Source organism: Alexandromys fortis, unplaced genomic scaffold (genome assembly GCF_014885135.2).
Source record: "Alexandromys fortis isolate MF-2015 unplaced genomic scaffold, M_Fortis_MF-2015_v1.1 scaffold_94, whole genome shotgun sequence".
NCBI classification, from domain to species: Eukaryota; Metazoa; Chordata; class Mammalia; order Rodentia; family Cricetidae; genus Alexandromys; species Alexandromys fortis.
The window spans coordinates 1,199,376-1,221,788 of NW_026067979.1; the positions used below are offsets into that span (position 1 = coordinate 1,199,376).

Genomic DNA, 22,413 nt, shown 5'->3' on the forward strand with positions numbered 1-22,413 from the left:
ATTTCATTCACAATAGAAACCCGTTAAGATTTTAAAACTTCCAGTAGACCGAGTTTCCCAGAGGTCAGTATCAACCTCAAGGCTTCTGTTAAGCTTTTTCCTCCTAAATGAAAACACTGTCCCCATTCCAATTTGTGCTCCAAGCAAAGGGAATATATCTGCTTCAAACCCTACAGCTTCAAACACACATCAAGGTCATATAGTCACAATTATTGCGGATCTCGCACACAAATACAACTACTTATACTCAAACCTATTCCTTATACTGATAGTTACAGACTGAAGTAGATGTAAGTGGGCTGTACTATAGAGAAAGGGTGTATTGTGATATAGTTAGGTTTCGAATAAGTGGTTCTATATTGGTGGATTCAATCAACTGAAGACCCCCACCCCCCAAAAAAAAGATTTTGCAAAAAAACAAAAAAACCTGTATTTGCATTGAATGCGTACAGGCATTTTTTTTTCCCCTTGTGACTGTTTCCTAAACCACCCAACACGATACAGTCAGTCTTTTATTAACACGTTGCAGTAGGTACCATGAATCACCCAGAGGAGATACGAAGCGAATGGAAAGATATTCATAGGTATTTTGCAACTACTACACCATGTTGTGCAACAGATTCCAATATGCTTGGGTCTCGGAGAGCCCCCTCTCCTCCAGATCCTAAGGGATAAAGGATCAATGTATTGGTTCAGCACCACGCCAGTATTAGAGACATGTTCCCCTAAGAATCCTAGCAAATTAAGTATTTTGGCAAGCTGTTTTCTTTTTAAACTAGACATCGCCAAAGAAGGGCTTGCCTAAATGGAACAAACTCTATGCTAGATTTCCACTTCCTCACCACCCCAGTCAAAACTGCGTGGAGAAAGTACTTCTGAGAAAAGATGTGGTTGATACAGAATTTAGAAAGCAAATCCAAACTGGGCATTCTTACTCGGGGTTGAAGCCGTTGACGTGCAGGATCCTCATCTGTTTGACGATAGTGCTTTTCCCGGACTCACCAGCCCCTGCGGACAAACAGAAAGAAGGTGGTCATCCATGTTCTCCTATCAGGCCAGGACCATACCTGTCGCTACCCAACGTGTTCTTCCTTTACATGGGGTCTTTCGAGTACAAAGCAGATGTGGTTACAGTAGTTCGCCCTAGCCAAGCTCCAGCGCCTGGTGGTGCGCAGTCTGGTTTGCCTGTGCCAGTGACTGTGAGCCCGGGACTGTGCACTCCAGGACGCTGGGAGCTGCCAGGGTCAGAGCGACTGTGCACCCTGGCCTTACCCAGAAGCAGCAGGCGGTGAGTCGCTTTGTAAGCCAGGCGCTCTTTCTGCAACTGTTTCTCGATCTTTTTGTTGGCCTCGCGGCGTTCTTTTTCATCCACACCCTGATCTTCCGCGGTCTTGCTGCTGTTGCCCAAACACCCCATGCCTGCTGACTCGCACTCCCGTCAGGCAAGTAGGAAGACGCACGAGAGCCAGAGAGAACCCGAGATGTGCGCTCCCGCGGACGGTTTCTCTACTCCCCGAAGCTGAAAGAGATGGCCTAGTCTCCCGGGGATCTGGGATCACACCGGCTTCTCCCTCCCCTGCCCACTGCAGGCTCCCGGCTAACCAAAGGCGCCGGGAGGCAGTCGCGCCCAGGGAAACGCTCCTTAAAGGCAGGTCGTCTTAGGAACCTGCTGGGGAAACGGCTCGCGGAGCCCGGGACGGGCTCTGCTGGAGACAGCTGGGTGGCGCTGTGCCTGGGCTCCGCCTCCGCCTGGCTCAGCACCGCCCTACGGAGGCGCCAAGTTGGGGGGGGTGTGCTGTGCGTAATCGAAAAGCCAGGTCTTGCCTGCGTAGTGGCTAAGCGCAGCACAAAAGGGTCAGAGCTCGCACCAAAGGGTCCCCACAGGGGGACTGTGGCCACCTGCGAGGTTGGCTTGTTTCCAGTCTGACGTGCTCATCCCCGAGGGTCACGCTCCCCAGGAAGGAGACGGAGGTGTGGCAGGGGTAGGAGTTGGTTTGGCGCTCAAAGGGGCGCTTCCCTAACCTGGTGAGTCAGAGAAGGGACAGGGGCGCTTACACTCTGGCCCGTGTGCCTTCCTAGCACCCTGCGCCCCAGCGCATCTGGGTGCGCACTCCTCGCTCTCCTCCAAAGCCTCCTTGCTCCCAGCGGAGCAGGGACTTGGGATCATGCATATTCTATCAGGGAGGAGGATCGCTAGCAGGCTAACATGTCACATCGCTTTTGCTCCCTTTGGCTTCTAGACTATTCCAGCTCGCCCCCGCTACCACCTTTCCAGCCCATCTTTACCTCCAGCCCCCGTTTTCCTCTGCCGTTCTGTCGAATAGTTACACGGCTTTTCTAGAACACATCATGGCTTTGAATTTGACCTTAGAGCAGAGGAATGGATGAGGACAAGAGACTGGCACCTGCTGGTCTTTTTATTGTGACTAAAAATTAGGGCCCTTAGCTTTGTTAACCGCTACACTTTGTGTTCACAGTTCAAGTGCATGGGATGAGGAGAGCAAAAGAGGTGCCCGGGCGCAGGGATTGGACTCCAGCACTGAGACACGGAGGTGAAAAGGAGTCCTAGAGACCACGAGAAGTTGATGGTCCCCAATTTGGTGACAATTAGGTATTGAGCACGAAGTCTCCAGACCCCACATTTCCCCCCTGATACCAGCACGACCTGGCCTGCGTCCCAGAGAGCAGACACCAACCGTGTTACTTTATCCCACAGACAGACCATGCCTTCTTGGTTTCTTCCCTTCTCTCTGTTTCTCTTCTGGTTTCATCAGCTCTATCCACAGCTCCAATCTTTCTGTGTCTCTGTCTCTCTCTTCTGGTGGGGCCTGTTTTCCAAAAGCACACAAACACACACCCACACTGCCCACTGCAAACTAAGACCTTCAGTCTCCCCTCCTTGGTTGCGCCAGTCTTTCATCTTCCAGGGCTCCAGTTCCACCCTCTCTCCTTCATCCTGAAAGTTCAACCCCTGGTACCCCGACAATGGCCCGAGTTCCTAAAGTTCAACCCCTGGTACCCCGACAATGGCCCGAGTTCCTAAAGTTCAACCCCTGGTACCCCAACAGTGGCCTGAGCTCCTACATTGACAATATCAGGGCGTTTCTGGTCTCTGAAGTCTGATCCTCTCCTTGACTCTGGGCCTTTAGCAGCCACGCAACATACCACCTTTTGAGTTTTGCTCACGTCCTCTGCCTAGTGGCTCTAGGCTCAGCCTTTCTCTCCAGACACACTTGCCTGTTATGACTGCCCACACCTCCAACCTGCTCCTTCCCCTCTGCTTTCTAGGGATTTTCTAAACCTCGAGGCAGGTTTTTATTTTTTCTTTCTTGCAAGCACAAAACATTGCTGTGTGTGCTGGATGTTTCCTAAACACGTGTCCCGTCTCCTAACATTCCTCTGCTGCTACTGTGGCCCTTGATCACCCGTCTAAGCACAATTTCAGCAGTACAAGCCTGCTCCCCTTGTCTTTATTCAAGTGCAGCCAGGGCGACGTTGCCCTTGCATTGCTATTCCTATGTACTGCCCGCACACTCCTTCCCTGGTCCTTCTAGACCCTCCAGTAGCTTCTCTACTCTCCCTCACCCCTCCTTACTAACCAGGTGGGTTCAGAGGAGCCTTGTTGCTCTTCTCTTGGTGGGGGGGGGCTAATTCCTGGTTACCCTCCTTGGCCTCATCATCTCCCTTGTAGACGACACGCTGTATTAGTAAGGGTTCTCTAGAGGAACGGAACTGACATAGTGAATATATTTGAAAGCGATGTATTAGGTCAGCTTACACGACACGGTCTGGGTAGTTTGACAAGGGCAGCCTGACAGCGAGAGGCCGAGAACCTGTTAGCTGCTCAGTCCACGAGACTGGAGGTCTCCGCTGTCCCCCTCATGTGCGAGAGACCTGGAGATTCCTGGAGAGCTGCCGGGCTTCAGTTTATTTTAGGAGACTGACAAAGCTCGTTCTAATAGCAAAGGAAAGCTGCAGAAACGGGATAAGTGAACTTGTCAGTGAGAGCAGGTGAAAAGCAAAGCTTCCCCTTCCAGTCCTTTCATCTGAGCTGCCTCCTGCAGGTGCCGCCCACATTTGGGCTGGGTCTTCCCGCTTCAAACAACGTGATTAAGGAAGCCCTTCACTGGGGTGGCCAATGGCTTGCTGTTTGAGTCGATTCCAGATTCAGGCAGGTGGACAGCTGAAATTAGCCACCATACACACCTAGAGACCCCCCTTTCCTGTCCCCCAGAGCCCATGCTTCTCCTCCATCTCATCTCTGTCACACTGGACACAGTGGTTTGCTTCCCGCTCCACTGTGACTGCATTTGACTGTGGGTGCCATGAGGGCCAAGCTGGGCACCTCCTGCACTGGGACCCGCTGCAGTGTCTGAGCCAGGGATTCGCTGTGAATATTTGTTGAATGCGAGAAGAATTCACAACAGTCAGAGACAATTCTATGTGAAAGCCTGGGCTGTTGTGGCAGGGGTTTCATGACCAGCTTTTCAATTCATAAGATATTTCTCTAGTGTAGCATCTTATTGAAAAGAAGAATGCTTTTTCTAAGCGACGAAAGCAACAACTTGGCTACGTAGGTAGACGTAAACATACAGTGCCACATTCCATGTTGAACTACATTAAAAGTTCTGTGTCTGTAGATGGCTGTCTAGCACAGTTGCCACATTTGTGCGTGTGCTAACGCATGTATCGATCCAGGAGATACCACAGCTATTGGGGCGGGCAGAGAAGGAGGGTGAAATTAAATGCACAGAATAGTGTGAGTAGATTTATAAGGATCTGTCAATTTTAAAATGCCAAGACAAGCCGGGCGGTGGTGGCGCACGCCTTTAATCCCAGCACTTGGGAGGCAGAGGCAGGCGGATCTCTGTGAGTTCGAGACCAGCCTGGTCTACAAGAGCTAGTTCCAGGACAGGTTCCAAAACCACAGAGAAACCCTGTTTCGAAAAAAAAACCAAAAAAAAAAAAAAAAAAAAAAAAAAAAGCCAAGACATTTATAAATTATTACAAGAGTTGGGAACAAAACACAGGTCACAAAAAGTTATAAAAGAGGAATTAAGTTAGATACCCCAAAACATATTTAAGGTAGTATGATACGCAGTTACTCTAAAAATAAAGCAAAAGTCATTTGATCAAATATACAAATTAGAGTCATAAAATTTAAGGATTAAATACATTGATGTAGTGAAGAACCACACTGTACCCAGAAAGTTAGTAGATAATCAACATAATGATATCACATACATTGGAAAGGTAGCTCCTGGCCATTGAGTGATGGCTGGAACTGGCCTAAGTCCTGTCTCTAGGGAAAAAAATTAGTGCAAAATATAGGGATTATTAACACCATCATTTTAAGTGCTCAGAGTGGTGACTTAAAAGAGTGACTGCTTGGCTCACACAGGCTCAGCACAACCTCCCATGGGTTCATCAGCACACCGTGCTAACTTGCGGGCTCCATAGTCTAAACGGTGAGAGTGCCTGCTTTGTCCAGTGATTTCAGTTTAAATGTGAGAAATACAAAACCAGTCTCAGCCTGTTATAGGCAGGAGCTCAGGGGCTCTGTGCCCTCACCTCCCTTTCTCCCTTCCTTCTTCCTTTCCTTTGGAACCAAGCCTAGAGACCTGGGCATGCAAGTGCTTTATTACTGAGTTACATCCTTGGTCCCCAAACTTCAAAAGTTTTAAATCCGATATTCTGCCTTTTGCTCTTATAGCCTGGAAAACTGACCCTCATCCATGTTTCCAAACTTTGAATCAGAATCCAGAAGACCCACTGGCTCATCGGGAGCCACAGAGCAGACCTGTAGGGTAACCCAGAAAACTGATTTGCAGCTAGGGCAAGGAGAGCATCTGTTGCTAGGCAACCGGAACAAGGCAGCCCTAGGAGGCTCTCCAGGCAAGCCACTTTTACCGGCTGAGGGCAGCTGCATGAGCCTTACCAGCAGAGGGCGCCAGCAGATGGGTTCAGGGAAAAGAGCAAGAAAGCAAGGCTCCGGAGCGAGAAAGGAATAGCATTTGAGGTCCAAAGACAAAGCTAACAAAGGGTGTTTCCCTCACTATCGAGGATAAAAACAGGTAGAGTGTTTCAAAAGTCTGACTTAAATATCTTACTTGTTAGTTTTGCAAATTTAAAATAATGACTTAAAAATCTGTTTGCTTCAGCCCCTTTGACTGAAGATGGCAAACACCGAAGAGAATAACAGCTTCTTGGCGAGCTGGAAACGAAGTCCAGGATAGCGAGAAGGGACTGTCCCTCCCAGTATCAGGCAATTCCCTGAAAAAAACGTAATGGACACGTAGATGACAAACACTCAGGACAGGCTGCTCCTATTAGTGACAGCCCTAGATTCGGGAAACGAGAGCGAATCTGAAAAACAAGTCACGCGATGCCTGGTGAGAGATGTCAGGCCCCACCTGTGAATGGAAACCTTTCGTTTGCCGCTCTGTGGCGTTGCTGCTTTAGATGATGCTCAAGGCTAAAGCTGCAGTCAGGCCTCCGGTGTGGGCTCATCGGATGTTCTCAAGGAAGAATGGAACAGTGGTGAAAGCCAAGGAGCCGCTAACTCCGAGCAAGGACCGCGATTGCAGAAGTGCACAGCTGCAGCCAGAGAACAGCGCACAAGCTGGGCCATGTGGTGTCACACGCAGGGGTCCTTGCCTGACAGATCACACAGTGGTCTGTCGTTTTACCCCACCCCTTAGTGTCTTGGTGGAAATAGGCTGTCATTCATTTTCAGCAGCCTAGATCACTGTATGACCTAATTATAATATACACGGGAAGTATTATGGTACATTTTAACATTTTTTTTTAAACAGAAAAGCAGAGAAATAGCTTCAAGTTTCCCTTTCTGTATATACTCTGAGAGCAAATATTTTAAAATGTATTGAAGTGATGTGTCTCCTCCTTTACTCCTACAGTAGAAGTAATATGAAGTAGCTCTGAGAGGTGCCATCCACAGAGAACTGGGAACTGACAGTCTTAAACACCAAAATAGCAGCACATCAGCTGGGAAAGGATGCTAAATGTCACCGACTCCTCTTTGTGTCCAAAACGCAGGATTAACGTGTCCCTGTCAGAATATTCGCTGTCGCACAGAGTTTAACAGTCGTGTATGGCACGAGGTGGGAGACCATCAGATACATTAAAAAGCAAACTCAAATAATACGATAAAATGTCCCATAAGCCGTAAAAGGGAATTTGCAAACAGAATGGACACGTCGATGTTTTCAGTCCAAAATCCTGTGAAAGTCACCAAACTCAACCAGGCTCCGTCGTGTTTGAGTAAGAGAAAGCCTGTGTATTAGTAAAGACTGTTCCAGCCCCTGGCTCGACTGAAAAGTGGCACCCACTGGAGAAGGAGTGTGTCTTCTGGTCACTGAAGGGACCCTCAAAGGGGATCTTGAGACTCCAGCCTCCTTCCCTTTCATGTTTTAGCCATGGTGCATGTGTGTGTGCTAGGGTGTGTATGTGGATTTTTTTTTTTGTTGTTGTTGTTGTGTGCTGCCGTCAGTGGAGCGAGACATTGATGGCCTAAGATACTCACAGCTGGGTTAAAGGTAAAGCGGAGAGCCCAGAATCTGTTGCTGTCACAGAGGGCTGACAGATACCAGCTCCGAGGTGGAGGTGGCTGGCAGAGGCACATCTAGGGACAAGAGCAGTCTGAGAAAAGCTGCATGTGTCACAGTGACCCTTGGAATCTATTTTACAAGCCACACGTAAAACAAAGGGCTCAATGATGTAGCAGAAGACCACAATAGAAGTGTCAGTCAGCACCTAGATGGCTTTATTCTGCTTTGAAATGTTAAGAAGTCTAGCAAACGTTTGGACTCCAGCAGACACCCAAATGCACGTTGTTTAATAAGAATATTGAAACATGAAGTTAGAAAACCCAGTCTACCAAGCTTAAAGTATACTCTTTCTTCACCAATTAACAAGGCCAGAAGAAATAAACTGTAAAACACTGCAAATGAATCTAAGCTACATGAAGAAAGTATTTATTTTAAGGAATATTTTATGATTAAAAAATAGCTTCAGTATTTGGAGATGGTTCTAGTTCAAGTAATTCTGTTCCCAAACATACTTCCTTCTAAAGTGAGTCCAATTCCACAAAGTCCCTTCCTTAAATCAGAAAAGAGTGAGCGAGCGAGCGAGAGAGTGAGCGAGAGAGAACATGTATTCTACATTTTAAATGCTGGATATTGTTCTTGTGCTGGCGACAGCTCCCATGAGAAACTGTGAGAGATGTTATAGCACAGAACCTAGCAGTTACATACTGACTCTGATTTGGAGTCAGTCTTTCTCTCTGTGTACATCTGTTCTTGTATGTTAGCAAATCACGTGACAGTAGACCGCGAGGAAAGCTGGTTAATAGAATCCAAGTTCATGTCTGCACAATAGAGGCTCATCTAACTGAACCATGTTTATTTGGTCCTGTGTTCCACTGTGTATAAGAACAAACCAGGCATGGTGACTCATGTCTGCAATCTCAGCACTTGGGAGGCTGAGGCAGGAGGATTGCCACGAGTTTCAGGCTATTCTGGATTATATGTTGAGTTCTAGGCTAGTCTGAGCGTCAGAGTAAGATTTTGTCTCACTCTGTGAATGAATGAATAAGTAAATGAAAACTAAAGAGAAGGAAACTACCTGACCAGTTTCTTATGCTTCTGAGCAGTTGGTGACCTAAGATGACCTATAGGTGAAGCACCTCGAACCCACAAATCCAAGGCCTAAAATGCTATAAACCCGGAAGGTTTTCTGGGCGCTGACAGTGATAACCCAGTGGAAAATTCCACATCTGACCTCAAGTGACAGGTTGAACTTGAAACACAGGTGCACTAAAAATACAATTGAAAGTTACCTTCAGGCTATGCAGGAAAGGTGCATATGTAACAAGTTAATTTTGTATTAAGACGATATCTCAAAGATATTATTATCTCACGATGTCTATATATGTGTCCTAGTTAGCATTAAGTTGTCAACCGGACACTTTCCAGAATCCCCCAAGAAAAGAGTCTCAACTGAGTAACTGTCTTTATTAGGATGACCCATCATGAACATGTTTGTGAAGGACTTTTGGCTTGCCTTACCTCATGTGGTAGGGCCCACAGTGGGCAGTACCATTTTCTGGGCAGGTGATCCTGGGCTGCAGAAAGAAAGCTGGCTCAACATGGGGCTATGAGGGAGCCAGCAAGCAGCATTGCTCCCTGAGCTTTGCCTCAAGTTCTTTCTTGATTTCCTGCCTGCCTTCCCTCCACGATGGATTGTGACCTGGAAGTGTAAGTCAAATAAGCCTTTTCCTTCCCAAGTTGCTTTGGGTCAGGGTGTTTTACCATGGCAACAGATAACACCCGAACAGTATACAAATATTCCAGCATCTCAAAAACATCTGAACTCTGGAAAGCGGTTTTGAAAAGGGGACATGTAACATTTATACTTCAGGGATTCAGAAAGCCAAGTGTGACGGTGAAAATGCAGCAAAGGATGCCCAGGGACAAAGGACCTCTACTGGAAGTGGGAGGACCCGCAGAATTGGGAACACTTTGTAGAGGAAGAGAGGCAAAGGCAGAGATTGAACAATATCTGCTGGAACAAGAAACGGTGTGTTTGTCGGGTGTGAAAGAACTAAAAGTATAAAGGGAAGAGCACAGGGTTGTCGGGAACAAGCTGGACAGAAGTGAACACCAAGTCCAGGGGCTGGAAGAACCAGAAGAGCCTTGGGAAGATAGACACTCGCAGCATGGCAGCATCCCCTGAGGTATAATCTCTCTGGTGAAGTGGTTATCAGCAAGAATGGTAGGCCCTGCAAATGGCTGGGGACAATGGGACCAAGGCCATAGGGTTGTAGTGAGAATGGTTTGAATGGATCTGCTTCTCACAGTGTGTAGTAGGTAGTCATTTCTCAATAGACTAGTAAATATATCATTTAGTATCAATCGGACAGATACCTATCTATTTAACTTCTTTGAGACAGGTGACTGATAACCTTGAGGAAGTACTTTTTTTTTTTTTTTTTTTTTTTTTTTTTTTTGTACTAGGGCAGACTTATTCAAAGTCAGTTACCACACATTCAACAGAGATTTCCTGAGGACCAAATGTGCAGCTGAGTGACATACAAACCTGGACATAAAGGCAATGGGACTTGACAGGAGACCATTTATGACAGATGCTCAATGAGAGAGAGTGGTGTGAGCAGAGCGGAAGAGGGAGGGGTCGGCGTTAGGTTGGAGAGACACTGACGCCTGCTTGAAGGTAGATGGATCTCGAAGACATGCAAAGAGAACCACCTACCGTGGAGGAGCAAATGCTGCATTAGCCCACGCATCTCCCACAGAGAGTCAGCAATGAAGACAGAACGTGGCGTGGTGGTGGCCAGGCGCGGGAGGGGGAGATGAGGAGACATGCTAACACAGGCAGAACTTCGGTCTGGGAGACTGATGGCATTCCAAACATGAACGTTGGGGATGGCTTACAACAATGAAAACATGTGCAGTGTCACTAAGACGGACAACTACATGAAGTTAAGGTGGCACGTCAGCTACGTATTTATTAAAATGAAAACGTGTGAGTAGAATACTCAGCCTATCAGTGGAAGAGAGAGATTCTTCTAGAGCGAGAACACAGTTCTATAGTTTCAGAGAGGTTTTCCCCTAACTTTCTCCCATCCCCCTCCCCACAAAAGAGAATAGGGTCTACTCTACAGCACAGATTGTCTGACCTCAAACTCATGGTCCCCCTGCCTCAGCCTTTTGAGGGCTTCGCCACCACCTCCTGCAGTTTTGACGCTAGGCACATTTGCTTCGATTTTAGTTTCTCCCTAGAGGGCTGCAGTGTGCAGAACGAAGGGCAGCCGTAAGCCCCGTGGGTCCTTTAAAATGTAGCATTTTCGCCTTTCATTTGTTACGAGGCACGTTTTTAAAATTAGGTTTTATTTCTGCAGTGCTGAGGATCAAATCTAAGGTCATGCCATGCTAGGAAAGTGTTTTACCGCGGCTTTGCACCCATAAGACCCATGAGAGCATGTAAAAATATATACCACGCACTTGGTGCATTGCTGGGCCTTGAGATTATAAATGTGGATAAGATGTTATCATGGACTTCAGATATCGTAACAGTCTAGGGAAGAGGACTAGCCCTGGCATCAGGGTCTGTGGATTCTATTTGGATTCCAGTGGGGATGTATAGAGATATGTGTGGTCAATTCTAGAATTGTAGAATACAAAATCCTGGTTTTCCTAGAGGAACTCCCACTAACCTGTGTGAGTCACTGTGCACCTCAAGTTTAAAAAGACAGCGGAAGGGGGTTGACTTCCTGCACCTGATTTGATCCTCATAAGATGTGCATCGTCGCCCACAGTTCTGTCTAAAGGTAACATGAGGGGCTGGGCAGGAGGGGAGAGCCTCACTCCCAGGAGGACCTGGAGCCTGGGTCCTCAAGGCTGCAGGAAACCATACCATTTTCTTTCCCCCTGTTATAGAAGGAACACAGAACAAGCCTACTCCCCCTCCCACTCATTAGCGAGATTAATCTGCATATAATGACTGCTGAATTAATTCTCTCTCTGCCCAGTTGCCTTAGCAACTGGTTTCTTTTAGAATTCTGTTTAGGTACAGAGCTTAAAGCCACCCTATCCCTCGTGATGGAATAGGAATTGAACAGAACTTATTTTGTCCCAGGTGCCAGCGATGGGCACTCAGTGTCCTGAGACTCGCAGGGCTATGGGCAAAGGGCAAGCCGGAGGGAACTCAACACCCACCCGTGCTTTGTAGCGCTCTCTCACTGCTGCTTTACAGTTTGCACGCTTTGCTTTTCTTTCCAAGAATTTAAACTAGAGGGGTGGGGGCGTGGCTTAGAGACAGAAGGCTCGCTTGTATGAGGCTGGGGGTTCAGGCCCCAGCACTAGAAAAAAAAATAAATAAAAACAAAAGAAGAAAAATAAACCACAAAAGTTGACATCCAAGAGGATGTCATTCTCTCATTCCAGAAAAAAAAAAAAATCCTAAACCAAGGTAAGCAGGTCATAGGATGAGCAAATGCAGGAGGGTATGACCCTTGATTGACAGGAAGAAACAGGGTATAAATATGGAGAGGGAGGAGTAAAACCAGAACCCAAACCACAACACAGGGATGGATGGGGATCACAGAACAGAAGGAGGCCATGTCCATGTCTAGGTTGGCGCAGGCCCCTGCAAGCCCGTGTGCCTATGTGTGTCTGCCGAGAAAGGCAGGGAGTTAAGATTTCCCTGTAGTTGCAGGCATGCTCCTGTGGGAGAGAGGATTTTCTTCGAAGTGACAGCACAGATTTATGGTTCCAGGAGAGTGTCTTTCCTTTTGAGCAGGGTCTCGTCTGTAGGGAGGGACAAGGGCATCTCAAGCAGCTGTGCTCAGGTTGCAGCAACGACTTGGTAGTATGGTTGGAACCGCCGAGCAGCCAGATGTGCAAAAACCCTGCAGCTGCACAGTTGGGAGACTTGAACTTTCAGGCTGGTAGAGGCAGGCAGTTTCTCTGTCCTGAGCTATAGCAGGATCTGGAGCCCCTACCTCCTCTCCATCTCCAGAGATCTGCCCCTGTCTCCTGAGAGGATCTCCCTGACTCCCTTGTCTGTGCTCCTGGGCACTTTCTCAAAGCCATCCCTGATGGATGTGGCACGGAGGGGCTCCCTGCTGCTGCCGCCCCTGACACATCCCTACACACAGTGATCTTCCCAGCCTTCCCCACTCCTTTATAAGTAACTCTCCACTAGACAGCTTGGTATTTTCCCAAGGGATCCCCACCGAGCAGCAACTTCCTGAGCTAATGGCACAGCTTGTGATAAGGACCCGGTTCGTGGTCCCCACTCCTAATTTGTCAGTGCTTTTGTTTTGTGGCAGATCTGTACAACTGTATTGATAGCCCCGGCACATTTTCAGGCTCGGTGGTCTCGAAAGGAAGATGAACCAGTAGACTGGAAAGATGCAAAGTCAAGTAGGCAGCTGAGCCCAAGGCCCAGCAGGGTGGTGAGGAGAACACAACTTAAAAGAAAAGTGTTGGCATAAACATTTTGTTTGCAAGACCTTGGTGTTGATAAGAGAGACGGAGATGGAAAAAAAAATGCCTGAAGATTATTAGAAACTGACTCCAGACAAATATACCTAGTTTAAAGTAAGCAAACATCATTACTGTTTGGAAGAAAGTGGTTTTTCTTGTCTGTAGAGATTATTAAGCTATACACAGGGAGCATCTATAGGAGCTCCCAGATGACCCATCAGCAACAAACACATACGCATTTTAAATGTGAAATAATGTCAGGCTGCCGGGGATGCTGCGGGAGGGGTGGAGGGTCTCCTTCACACTCGACATCCGTATGCTTTGACTGTTAGCTTTTGAGGCACTCCGTTTTCATAATTACACATTTCCCCCTGAACTAGTCGAGAGGAGGCTGTGACATTTTACCTCTCTCCGTGTCCACTCGATAAGGACAGGAATCTCTTATGTAGCGGCAGGACTCTGTGATCTCATCTAGTCAAGGATTACAGACATTGTCTGACTGTCTCCCCCACAAAGGCTCATGCTCTTGGCATGGATGTGGGGAAGGGGTAGAGGCTTTAAGAGGTGGAATTTAGCGGGGGTGTCACTTGGTAGACTGTAGAGTTTTTGTCTAGCCAGAGGCAAGCCGGAGGATCGTTTCTCTGTGCAACAGCACCACCTCGTGGACGCTTTGAGGGATGATCCATCTGTGAGTACTGACATGAGGAGGCCCTCTTTTCCCTGTACCTCCTGCCATTTCCTTCTAAACACTTATTAATCAAATCATTCTTTGACAATCTAATGTATGTTTACAGTGCATGTTCCCCCCGATCCTTTACTACCCTCTCCCATTCTCAGCAATTCCCCTCCTCCCAGGGAATCCGCATCTCACTTGTTTCTTTGTTTTTGGTTTGTGAGTCACTGCATTTAACCAAGGCCCCTTACTTGGTAATGGGTCTTAAGATATTCACAGGCATATGAGCAACTCACCAGTGGCTACTTCCCTAAAGACAAAGACTTCCTCTACCCCGGTAACCCTTGACTGCCGTGAGCACCCTTTGGCACGACCCATGAACCCCTTGTATGTGTTCATCCTTGTGCAGGACGTATGCAGCCAACCACGGCTGTTGTGAGTTCATGACACAGCCATGTCTGTAAGACAGTGTTTCGGATCCTTCCCATACTTTTTTCTACAGTGTTCCCTGAGGAGGCGACACAGCGGTCGCTCTTAGGGCCGAGCACTCAACTTGTTCTCAGCACCTTGATCAGCCATGAGTCTCTGTACTGTCACTTACTCTAAAGGGAAGTTTCTTTGACCAAGACTGAAGATGGTACTAGTCTGTGGGTATACATATAAATATTTAGGGGACAGCTCGACATCAATGCCGCTTTAGCAAGACAAAAGCTAGAGGAGCGTTTGCCCACACTTGGATAAAGTCTGGAAAGTCTGCACTTAGGGTAACTTGTAGGTATGGAAGTAGAGGAGCCAAGGGTGATTACTGTCAGCAGAATCAAGGTATCTTCTCTGATGCTACAGCCCAAGGAGAGGCTGCCTCCCTGCAGCTGCCTCTGGGAAGGATCTCCAAGGGACAAGTTGCGTGGACAGAAAGATCCACAATTTGTCACCTGCATGTCAAATTACTGATGTTCGCCCTCGAGGTCTTATTGTTATCTCTTAGAGGAGCCCTCATAGTGTGTCTTAGTCAGTGTTCTATTGCTGGGAAGAGACGCCATAACTACAGCAGCTCTTATAAAGGAAACACTTAATTGGGGCTGGCTTATGGTTCGGAGGTTTAATCCATTATCATCAAGACGGGCAGATGGTGGCATGCATGCAGACATGGCGCAAGAGAAGAATTCCACATCCAGATCATCAGGCAGCAGGAAGAGTGACAGCAGGCCTGACTTGAGCTTCTGAAACCTCAAAGCCCTCCCTTAGGGATATACTTTCTCCCACAAGGCCACACCTCCTAATAGTGCCACTCCCTATGGGCCTGTGGGGGCCATTTTTCATTTCAAACCACTATACACTGGTAGCTTTACTTCTGAGAAACTATCATGAGGCCAAAAGAAGGATATGAATATTAACTAAGTCTGTCCATTAGGCGTAGCAGGGCAGGTTAGATGAACTGTCTCTCTGTAGGTTCTTTGAGTATGCCACTCACGAGATAGCTAATGTTCGGTATGCTGTTGGGAAAGGAACTACATAGCTTCCTCTCCATGACAATGGGAACGAAAGGCTATCACCTGGCTGTCACCCCCACCGGGTTTAACTGGTTCTTTGTAGAATGAAATTTCATCAGGACCAAATGCATTTTTGTATCCTTCTTGAAAAGCAAGGAAACTCCTTCACCTGTCACATAAGTCAAGGAGATGAACTCTATCCATATGGTTCCATCAGACTCAACATACGTTGAATTTAGGTGAAACTGAGGACAAGGTCTTTCACGTTTGTTCTAGATGGAAACTTAATGTGCTACTTTCCAAGGATAAGAAAACAAAAACAAAAACAACCCCCCCAATGGCTACTGGTTTAAAAACATTCATATAGTCCACTTATTTGAATTCTTGTAGTGAATTCTCCAAAGAGATCAGGCTCTGCTGATCTCTCTACAAATGCTCCTCCCACCACCTTTCTGGCCACAGATCCTCTGTGCCTACCAGGAGCTAGTTTACACTGTACAATAGTCTCCTCCATTAGCAAGCTCATTTTCTATCCACTCAGCTAGACATGGTTAACCGAGATCTGAAAATATTCAATGAAGAATTCCAGAAATAAACAACACACAATTTCAAAACAGCCATTTATTACATTATATGATTATTATGGTTCTAGATATTAATCACTTATTGCACTTAGTATATGGATTAAAGTTTGTCATAGCTATGTAAGTATAAAGCAAAGCACAGTGTCTATGGGGGATGTCTATGGGGGACGTCTATGGCTCTATCTTTTGGTCACTGTGGAAAATCTTGGCATTCATCTCTTCTGAGATAAAGAGAGCTGCTGTACGCCACAGCTGGATACTTCATTTGTCTCCTGCTGGAGGCCATGGGCCCCCGAGAAGTCTTTAAGCAGTCTCAGAATCTGGGACATGTGACTACTGAATCCCAATAATGGCTAAGTCAACAATGAAGTAGGTCAGAGCACCGCTCAGATGTTTGTCTCAATACACACATTGTCCCACACATCAAATGACTGACTGATTTATGACAGCCACTCAGCCTTTAGGGCTATGCTGGTTTTGGCTGTATCCCAGGCTTCGTTCTCAATGTATTTGGAAGCTTGTGGTTTGTCTCCTCTGGCCTCTGAGGTGCAGGGCAGGGCTAGGGCTGCTTTATGTGTCTGCTCTGTGACTTCTGCCCACACCTGGCTGTGTTGCTTTGTCCTGTTCCACCCCCGTCCTGGTGAGACAGACACACATTTCTGCAGGTCACCTGCTTCCAGGGGACTCTTTTTCCAGGTGAGGAAGGACAGTGGCCTCTTGGGAAATGTGAGCTCTGACTATGCTTCTTTTCTTGCTGCCTCTTGATGGAGACTCTGGAACATACTCTCTGCTCCCAGGCGGGCTGATAAAACACATCTGCTTCGGCAGTCAAGTTTCCACACTGGATCGGCACTTGCCCACCTTTCTTACACGGATTCCCTTCTATGCACCACACAAGAGTTACCTAGAACTCTACTGTGGTGATGTCTTATGTGCTGCTGACCAGGGAAGAGTAGCTGCTGCCTGAACCCCCAGATTAGTTGACCCTGCCCCAACCCAGGTCAAAGGGTTCAAACGCAAATAACAGCTCCCGAATTCCTCAGGGCATTTCTTTTTTTTTTTTGTTTTATTTATTTATTTTTATGTTTTTATTGAGCTATACATTTTTCTCCGCTCCCCTCCCCTCTTCCCTTCTCCTCTTCTATACTCTCCTGTAACCCCCCATGCTCCCAATTTACTCAGGAGATCTTATCTTTTCCTCCTTTCTATGTTGGTAGTATATGTCTCTCTTAGGGTCCGCTTTGTTGTCTAGGTTCTCTGTGGTTGTGAACTATAGGCTGGCTTTTCTTTGCTTTTTGACTAAAAGCCCACTTATGAGTGAGTAATACTATATTTGTCTTTTGGGTCTGTGTTACCTCAATATGTTTTTTTTTCTAGATCCAAAATATCTTCTTTCTTTCTTCCTTCCTTCCTTCCTTCCTTCCTTCCTTCCTTCCTTCCTTCCTTCCTTCCTTCCTTCCTTTCTTTCTTTCTTTCTTTCTTTCTTTCTTTCTTTCTTTCTTACCACTGAGTGGTACTCCATTGTGCAAATGTACCACATTTTTAAAAATCCATTCTTTGGTACATCTAGGTTGTTTCCAGGTTCTGGCTATTATGAATAATGCTGTTATGAACATAGTTGAACACATGTTCTTGTGGTGTGATTGAGCGATGTTTGGGTATACCCAATAGTGGTATTGCTGGATTTTGAGGTAGATTGCTTCCTAATTTTCTGAGAAATCTCCATATTGATTTCCAAAGCAGCTATACAAGTTTGCACTCCCACCAGCAATGCAAGAGTGTTCCCTTTTCCCCACAACCTCTCCAGAATAAGCTGTCATCAGTGTTTTTGATCTTGGCCACCCTGACAGGTGTAAAATGGGATCTCAGAGTTGTTTTGATTTGTATTTCTCTGATGGCTAAGGATGTTGAGCATTTTCTTAGGTGTCTTTCGGCCCTTTGCGATTCATCTGTTGAGAGTTCTCTGTTTAATTCTGTACCCCATTTTTTATTGGATTATTTGTTCTTTTGATATCAAGTTCCTTGAGTTCTTTGTATATTTTGGAGATCAGCCCTCTGTCCAATGTGGAATTGGTGAAGATCTTTTCCCATTCTGTTAGGCTGCCATTTTGTCTTGTTGATCATGTCCTTTGCTTTACAGAAGCTTCTCAGTTTCAGGAAGTCCCATTTATTAATTGTTGCTCTTAGTGTCTGTGCTATTGGGGTTATATTTAGGAAGTGGTCTCCGGTGCCAATGCATTCAAGTGTACTTCCCACTTTCTCTTCTATGAGGTTCAGTGGTTGGTTTTATGCTGAAGTCTTTGGTTCATTTGGACTTGAGTTTTGTGTATGGTGATAGATATGGATCTATTTTCATTCTTTTACATGTTGATATCCAGTTATGGCAGTACCATTTGTTGAATATGTTTTCTTTTCTCCATTTGATATTTTTAGCTTCTTTGTCAAAAATCAGGTTTTGGAGGTGTGTGGATTGATATCTGAAACTTCTATTGGGTTCCATTGGTCCTCCTGTCTGTTCTTATGCCAATACCAGGCTGTTTTCAGTACTGTAGTTCTATAGCAGAGTTTGAAGTCAGGGATTGTGATGCTTACAGAAGTTTCTTTATTGTACAGGATTGTTTTTGCTTTCCTGGGATTTTTGTTTTTCCATATGAAGTTGAGTATTGTTCTTTTAAGGTCTGCAAAGAATTTTGCTAGGATTTTGATTGGCATTGCATTGAGTCTGTAGATTGCTTTTGGTAAGATTGCTATTTTTACTATGCTAATTGTACCTACCCTAGAGCATCAGAAATCTTTCCATTTTCTGGTGTCTTCTTTAATTTCTTTCTTTAAAGGTTTAAAGTTATTGTCATACAGGTCTTTCACTTGTTTAATTAGAGTTACTCCAAGATATTTTATGTTATTTGTGGCTATTGTGAGGGTGATATTTCTCTGACTTCTTTCTCAGCCCATTTATTATCTGTATAAAGGAGTTTTTCTTTATTATTTATTTATTTATTTATTTATTTATTTATTTATTATGTATACAATATTCTGTTTGTGTGTATGTCTGCAGGCCAGAAGAGGGCACCAGACCTCATTACAGGTGGTTGTGAGCCACCATGTGGTTGCCGGGAATTGAACTCAGGACCTTTGGAAGAGCAGGCTCTTAACCACTGAGCCATCTCTCCAGCCCCCAAAGGAGTTTTTTGAGTTAATCTTGTATCCTGCTACATGACTGAAGGTGTTTATGAGTTGTAGGAGTTCCCTGAAAGAATTTTGGGGGTCACTTATATATGTATTTCTTTCCTTCTGAGAAATATCATGATTTTTAGATAAAATAAATACTCCAATACATGCTATAGTATAGGAGGAGGCTAATAGCTTGCTTGGGGCCAGTAGAGCATGCATAGAAACTTCCCTATGAGCCAATCAGAAGTCTGCCACAAGAGACCGCTGATATTATGACCTAGGACAATGAGAGAGAGAGAGTAATACAGCATTCCATATTGACACCACTTCTGGCTCCCAGGAGGGGATAGAAGAGGCCTGTCCATACTCTCAATAAAAGATTTGGCTTTTGTTTTTACCTGGCTCCTGGAGTCTGTGCTGTTGATTCTACACCTTCTTGCCCGTTCCTCAAAAGGCTACCATCTTGGACTGATCCCTTGTGGTACTATAGATACCCAGTACCCATAGAAATTAGAAAACTAGAAAAGAGTTGTAATGACTAATATTGTTTGTCAACTTCACTGGATCTGGAATCAAGTGAAATACATGCCACTGGGCACTCCTGAGAGGGATTTTCATTATCACTATTATTTGGAGCAGGAAGATTCACCCTATGGCCACACATATCAAAGCGCATGGATGAAGGAAGCTTTGCATTCTGTCTGCTTGCTTTCATTCCCTGCTGGCAAGTTCATCCTTCCTGTTGCTAAGGCAACCCTTCACTGACATCAGCACCAGTTCTTCAGGATTCCTGCACTGCCCGAAGACCAGCAGCTCTCCGGGTCCTCCAAGCCTTCAGCACTGATCTGTTGGGATCAGTCAGCCTCATGGGCTGGGGGCAGGTACCAGATTCTCAGCTGCTCCAATGTGAGAAAGTGATCGTGGGACTACCCAGACCATATCATGCAAGCCTGCCTGCCTGCCTGCCTGCCTATCTATCTATCTATCTATCTATCTATCTATCTATCTATCTACCTATCTATGTTTACATATACATATACTTATACATATATCACACACACATTTCTTTATTTCTGTTCCTTAAGTCATCTCTGTCTAATACAGCAACAGGGGAGATTTTGAAGGAAGGGGGATAGAACCCAGGTGCCGAAGGAGAAAGGGGAAAGAAAGGAAGAGGGTTAATGGGTTGCGGGACATGAAGAAGAGTAGTGGAGGGAGCCTGGGGAGGGATAACACTGAGGACCTTTGAAAATACTGCTCCTGTAGACATTTTCTAAAGTACACATACAAAAGGAGCTTACATGGAGCTGTCCTATAATTGAGACAATGTCTCTCCCAGACACCACAGGCTATCATAAAAAGCCTTGTGCGAGGTATAGGTTACTTCTTTTTGAGTTGTTGGCCAGTGGGGTTCCATCGACCTCCACAAGTACTGAAGTCTGTTGGCACTGCCTTGGTTACCTTCCGGAACTTTTGGTAAAACCCTATTGCTGGAGACACCACACGCTTGAATCATAGGACATGGTGAAAACAAACTAAACAACCCAGAAGCTCCATCTCTGATACCCCTGGAAGGTGCTGGAAGGGTCTATGCATATTTCTAGGGCAGGAAAGCAATCATCAATCTCATGTAGCTGTAGGATTCCTGTGAGCTTCAGACTGACCTGCCAAAATATGGCCACTAGTGAATGAGTTGCATAAATATTATATAAGCAGCCACCATCTGATTGTGTTTAAAGACAAGTCCGCAAGGCAGGACTCATTCCGGGCACTGTTACTGGGGACAAAAACCTTCTGAGACCATGATCCCATTAGGTGAACATGAGCACTTGGTCCAGGAGCCATGGTGCTTGTGGGTTTCTTCCAGTGGTTGTCTGGAGCACAGGAAACCTGGCTGCCAGTGCAGAGGCACAGAAGGCTAGAGTGGCTTCTTCAGAGAGTACACGTCCAGGGACAACAGCAGCACTAAGCGTTGATGTGCCAGCATCAAAATGGCTGTAGCAATTGCTTCCACCTTTCCTGCATTCCTCCACCAATACTAGATGCCAGGAAAGGAAAATATGATGATGATTTTATCTTTGTGGTACTGTAGATTGAACATAGTAGGGCCTTGTGAATGCTAAGTGCTTCCTCGCAGTACTGAATCTCAGCTTTAAAAAAATTAAAAGCATTTGAGATTAAAATTTAATTACATAATTTTGACCCTTCTCTCTGCGCCCTCCAACTCTCTAGTCATGCTCTCTCTCAAATGCATGGCCTCTATCTCCCTCCTTTCTCCCCACAAGCACTTATCTGTCTCTCCTATGTATCATTAATCCATCCACCCACCCACCCATCCACCCACCCATCCATCCATCCATCCACCCACCCATCCACCCACTCATCCATCCATCCATCCATCCATCCATCCATCCATCCATCCATCCATCCATCCATCCGTCTATTTTTCCCCTAAATATCTAAATCAACCTTTCAGTCCACATGTTACTCGTATTATGCGATTGAAGGGATGACCACTTAGTATTAGATAACCAGACGAGGGCTCTTCCCTGGGAAAGACTATTTCTTCCACTCTCAGCATTCCTTAGCTGCTTGAAGTTTTTTTATTTAGGGTTGAAGCCCTGTGAGATTGAAGATGGAGGCTCCTCCCATGTTAGCATGCCATCGTACTGTCTTTGGTCAAGTCTTGTTTAGGCATGCATGTTGAGGCTTCACACGAGTGCATCCTCTCTGACATTTTTTTTTGGTTTTTCGAGACAGGGTTTCTCTGTGGCTTTGGAGCCTGTCCTGGAACTAGCTCTGTAGACCAGGCTGGTCTCGAACTCACAGAGATCCGCCTGCCTCTGCCTCCCGAGTGCTGGGATTAAAGGCGTGCGCCACCATCGCCCGGCCTCTCTGACATTTCTATGAGGCACAGCAGACTTCCTGGTCCTCTGGCTCTTACAATCTTCCTGTACCCTCTTCTGCTACGATCCCTGGGTGCAGGGATTTTGTTGTAGATACAGCAGCTGGGCCAGGGCACCTGTCTTAGTTTTCTATTGCTATGTCACAATACCCTGACCAAAGGTAGCTTAGAGAATGAAGAATTTATTGGGGGATTATAATTTCTGTGGGTGATATCACAGCCATCATGGTGGGGAGGATGGTGCCAGCAGGCAGGCAGGCATGGTACTGCTGCAGTACCTTATATCTTGAGACAAAACCATCAGGCAGAGAGAGAGAGAGAGAGAGAGAGAGAGAGAGAGAGAGAGAGAGAGAACTGGGAATGACGTGGGCTTTTGAAACCTTGAAGTCTGCCCCTAGTGACACACCTTCCCTATCAAGGCCACCACTTTCTAATCATTTCTAAACAGTTTCACCAAGTGGGGACTAAACTAAGTATTCAAATATATGAGCCTATGGGGGACATTCTCCTTCAAACCACCACAGAACCACATAGCCACTTCTCTGCAGTTTGACCAGTTGTGGTT

General features: G+C 46.1%; 1 protein-coding gene across 2 annotated transcripts in view; it reads right to left on the bottom strand.

The window, feature by feature from the left end:
• Positions 1–22,413, bottom strand: part of Gnal (G protein subunit alpha L) — a 97,019-nt gene that overhangs the window by 69,052 nt on the left and 5,554 nt on the right. The window contains exons 1-2 of one of the 2 annotated variants that reach the window (XM_050157898.1): positions 1,273–1,682; positions 936–1,008 (exon numbers count right to left, since the gene is read on the bottom strand). In XM_050157898.1, coding sequence (XP_050013855.1) covers positions 936–1,008; positions 1,273–1,417 — 218 coding nt within the window. In that variant the 5' untranslated portion in view covers positions 1,418–1,682. Of the gene's footprint in view, positions 1–935; positions 1,009–1,272; positions 1,683–22,413 lie in introns of those variants that run through there. The other variant, XM_050157897.1, reaches the window with a different exon arrangement.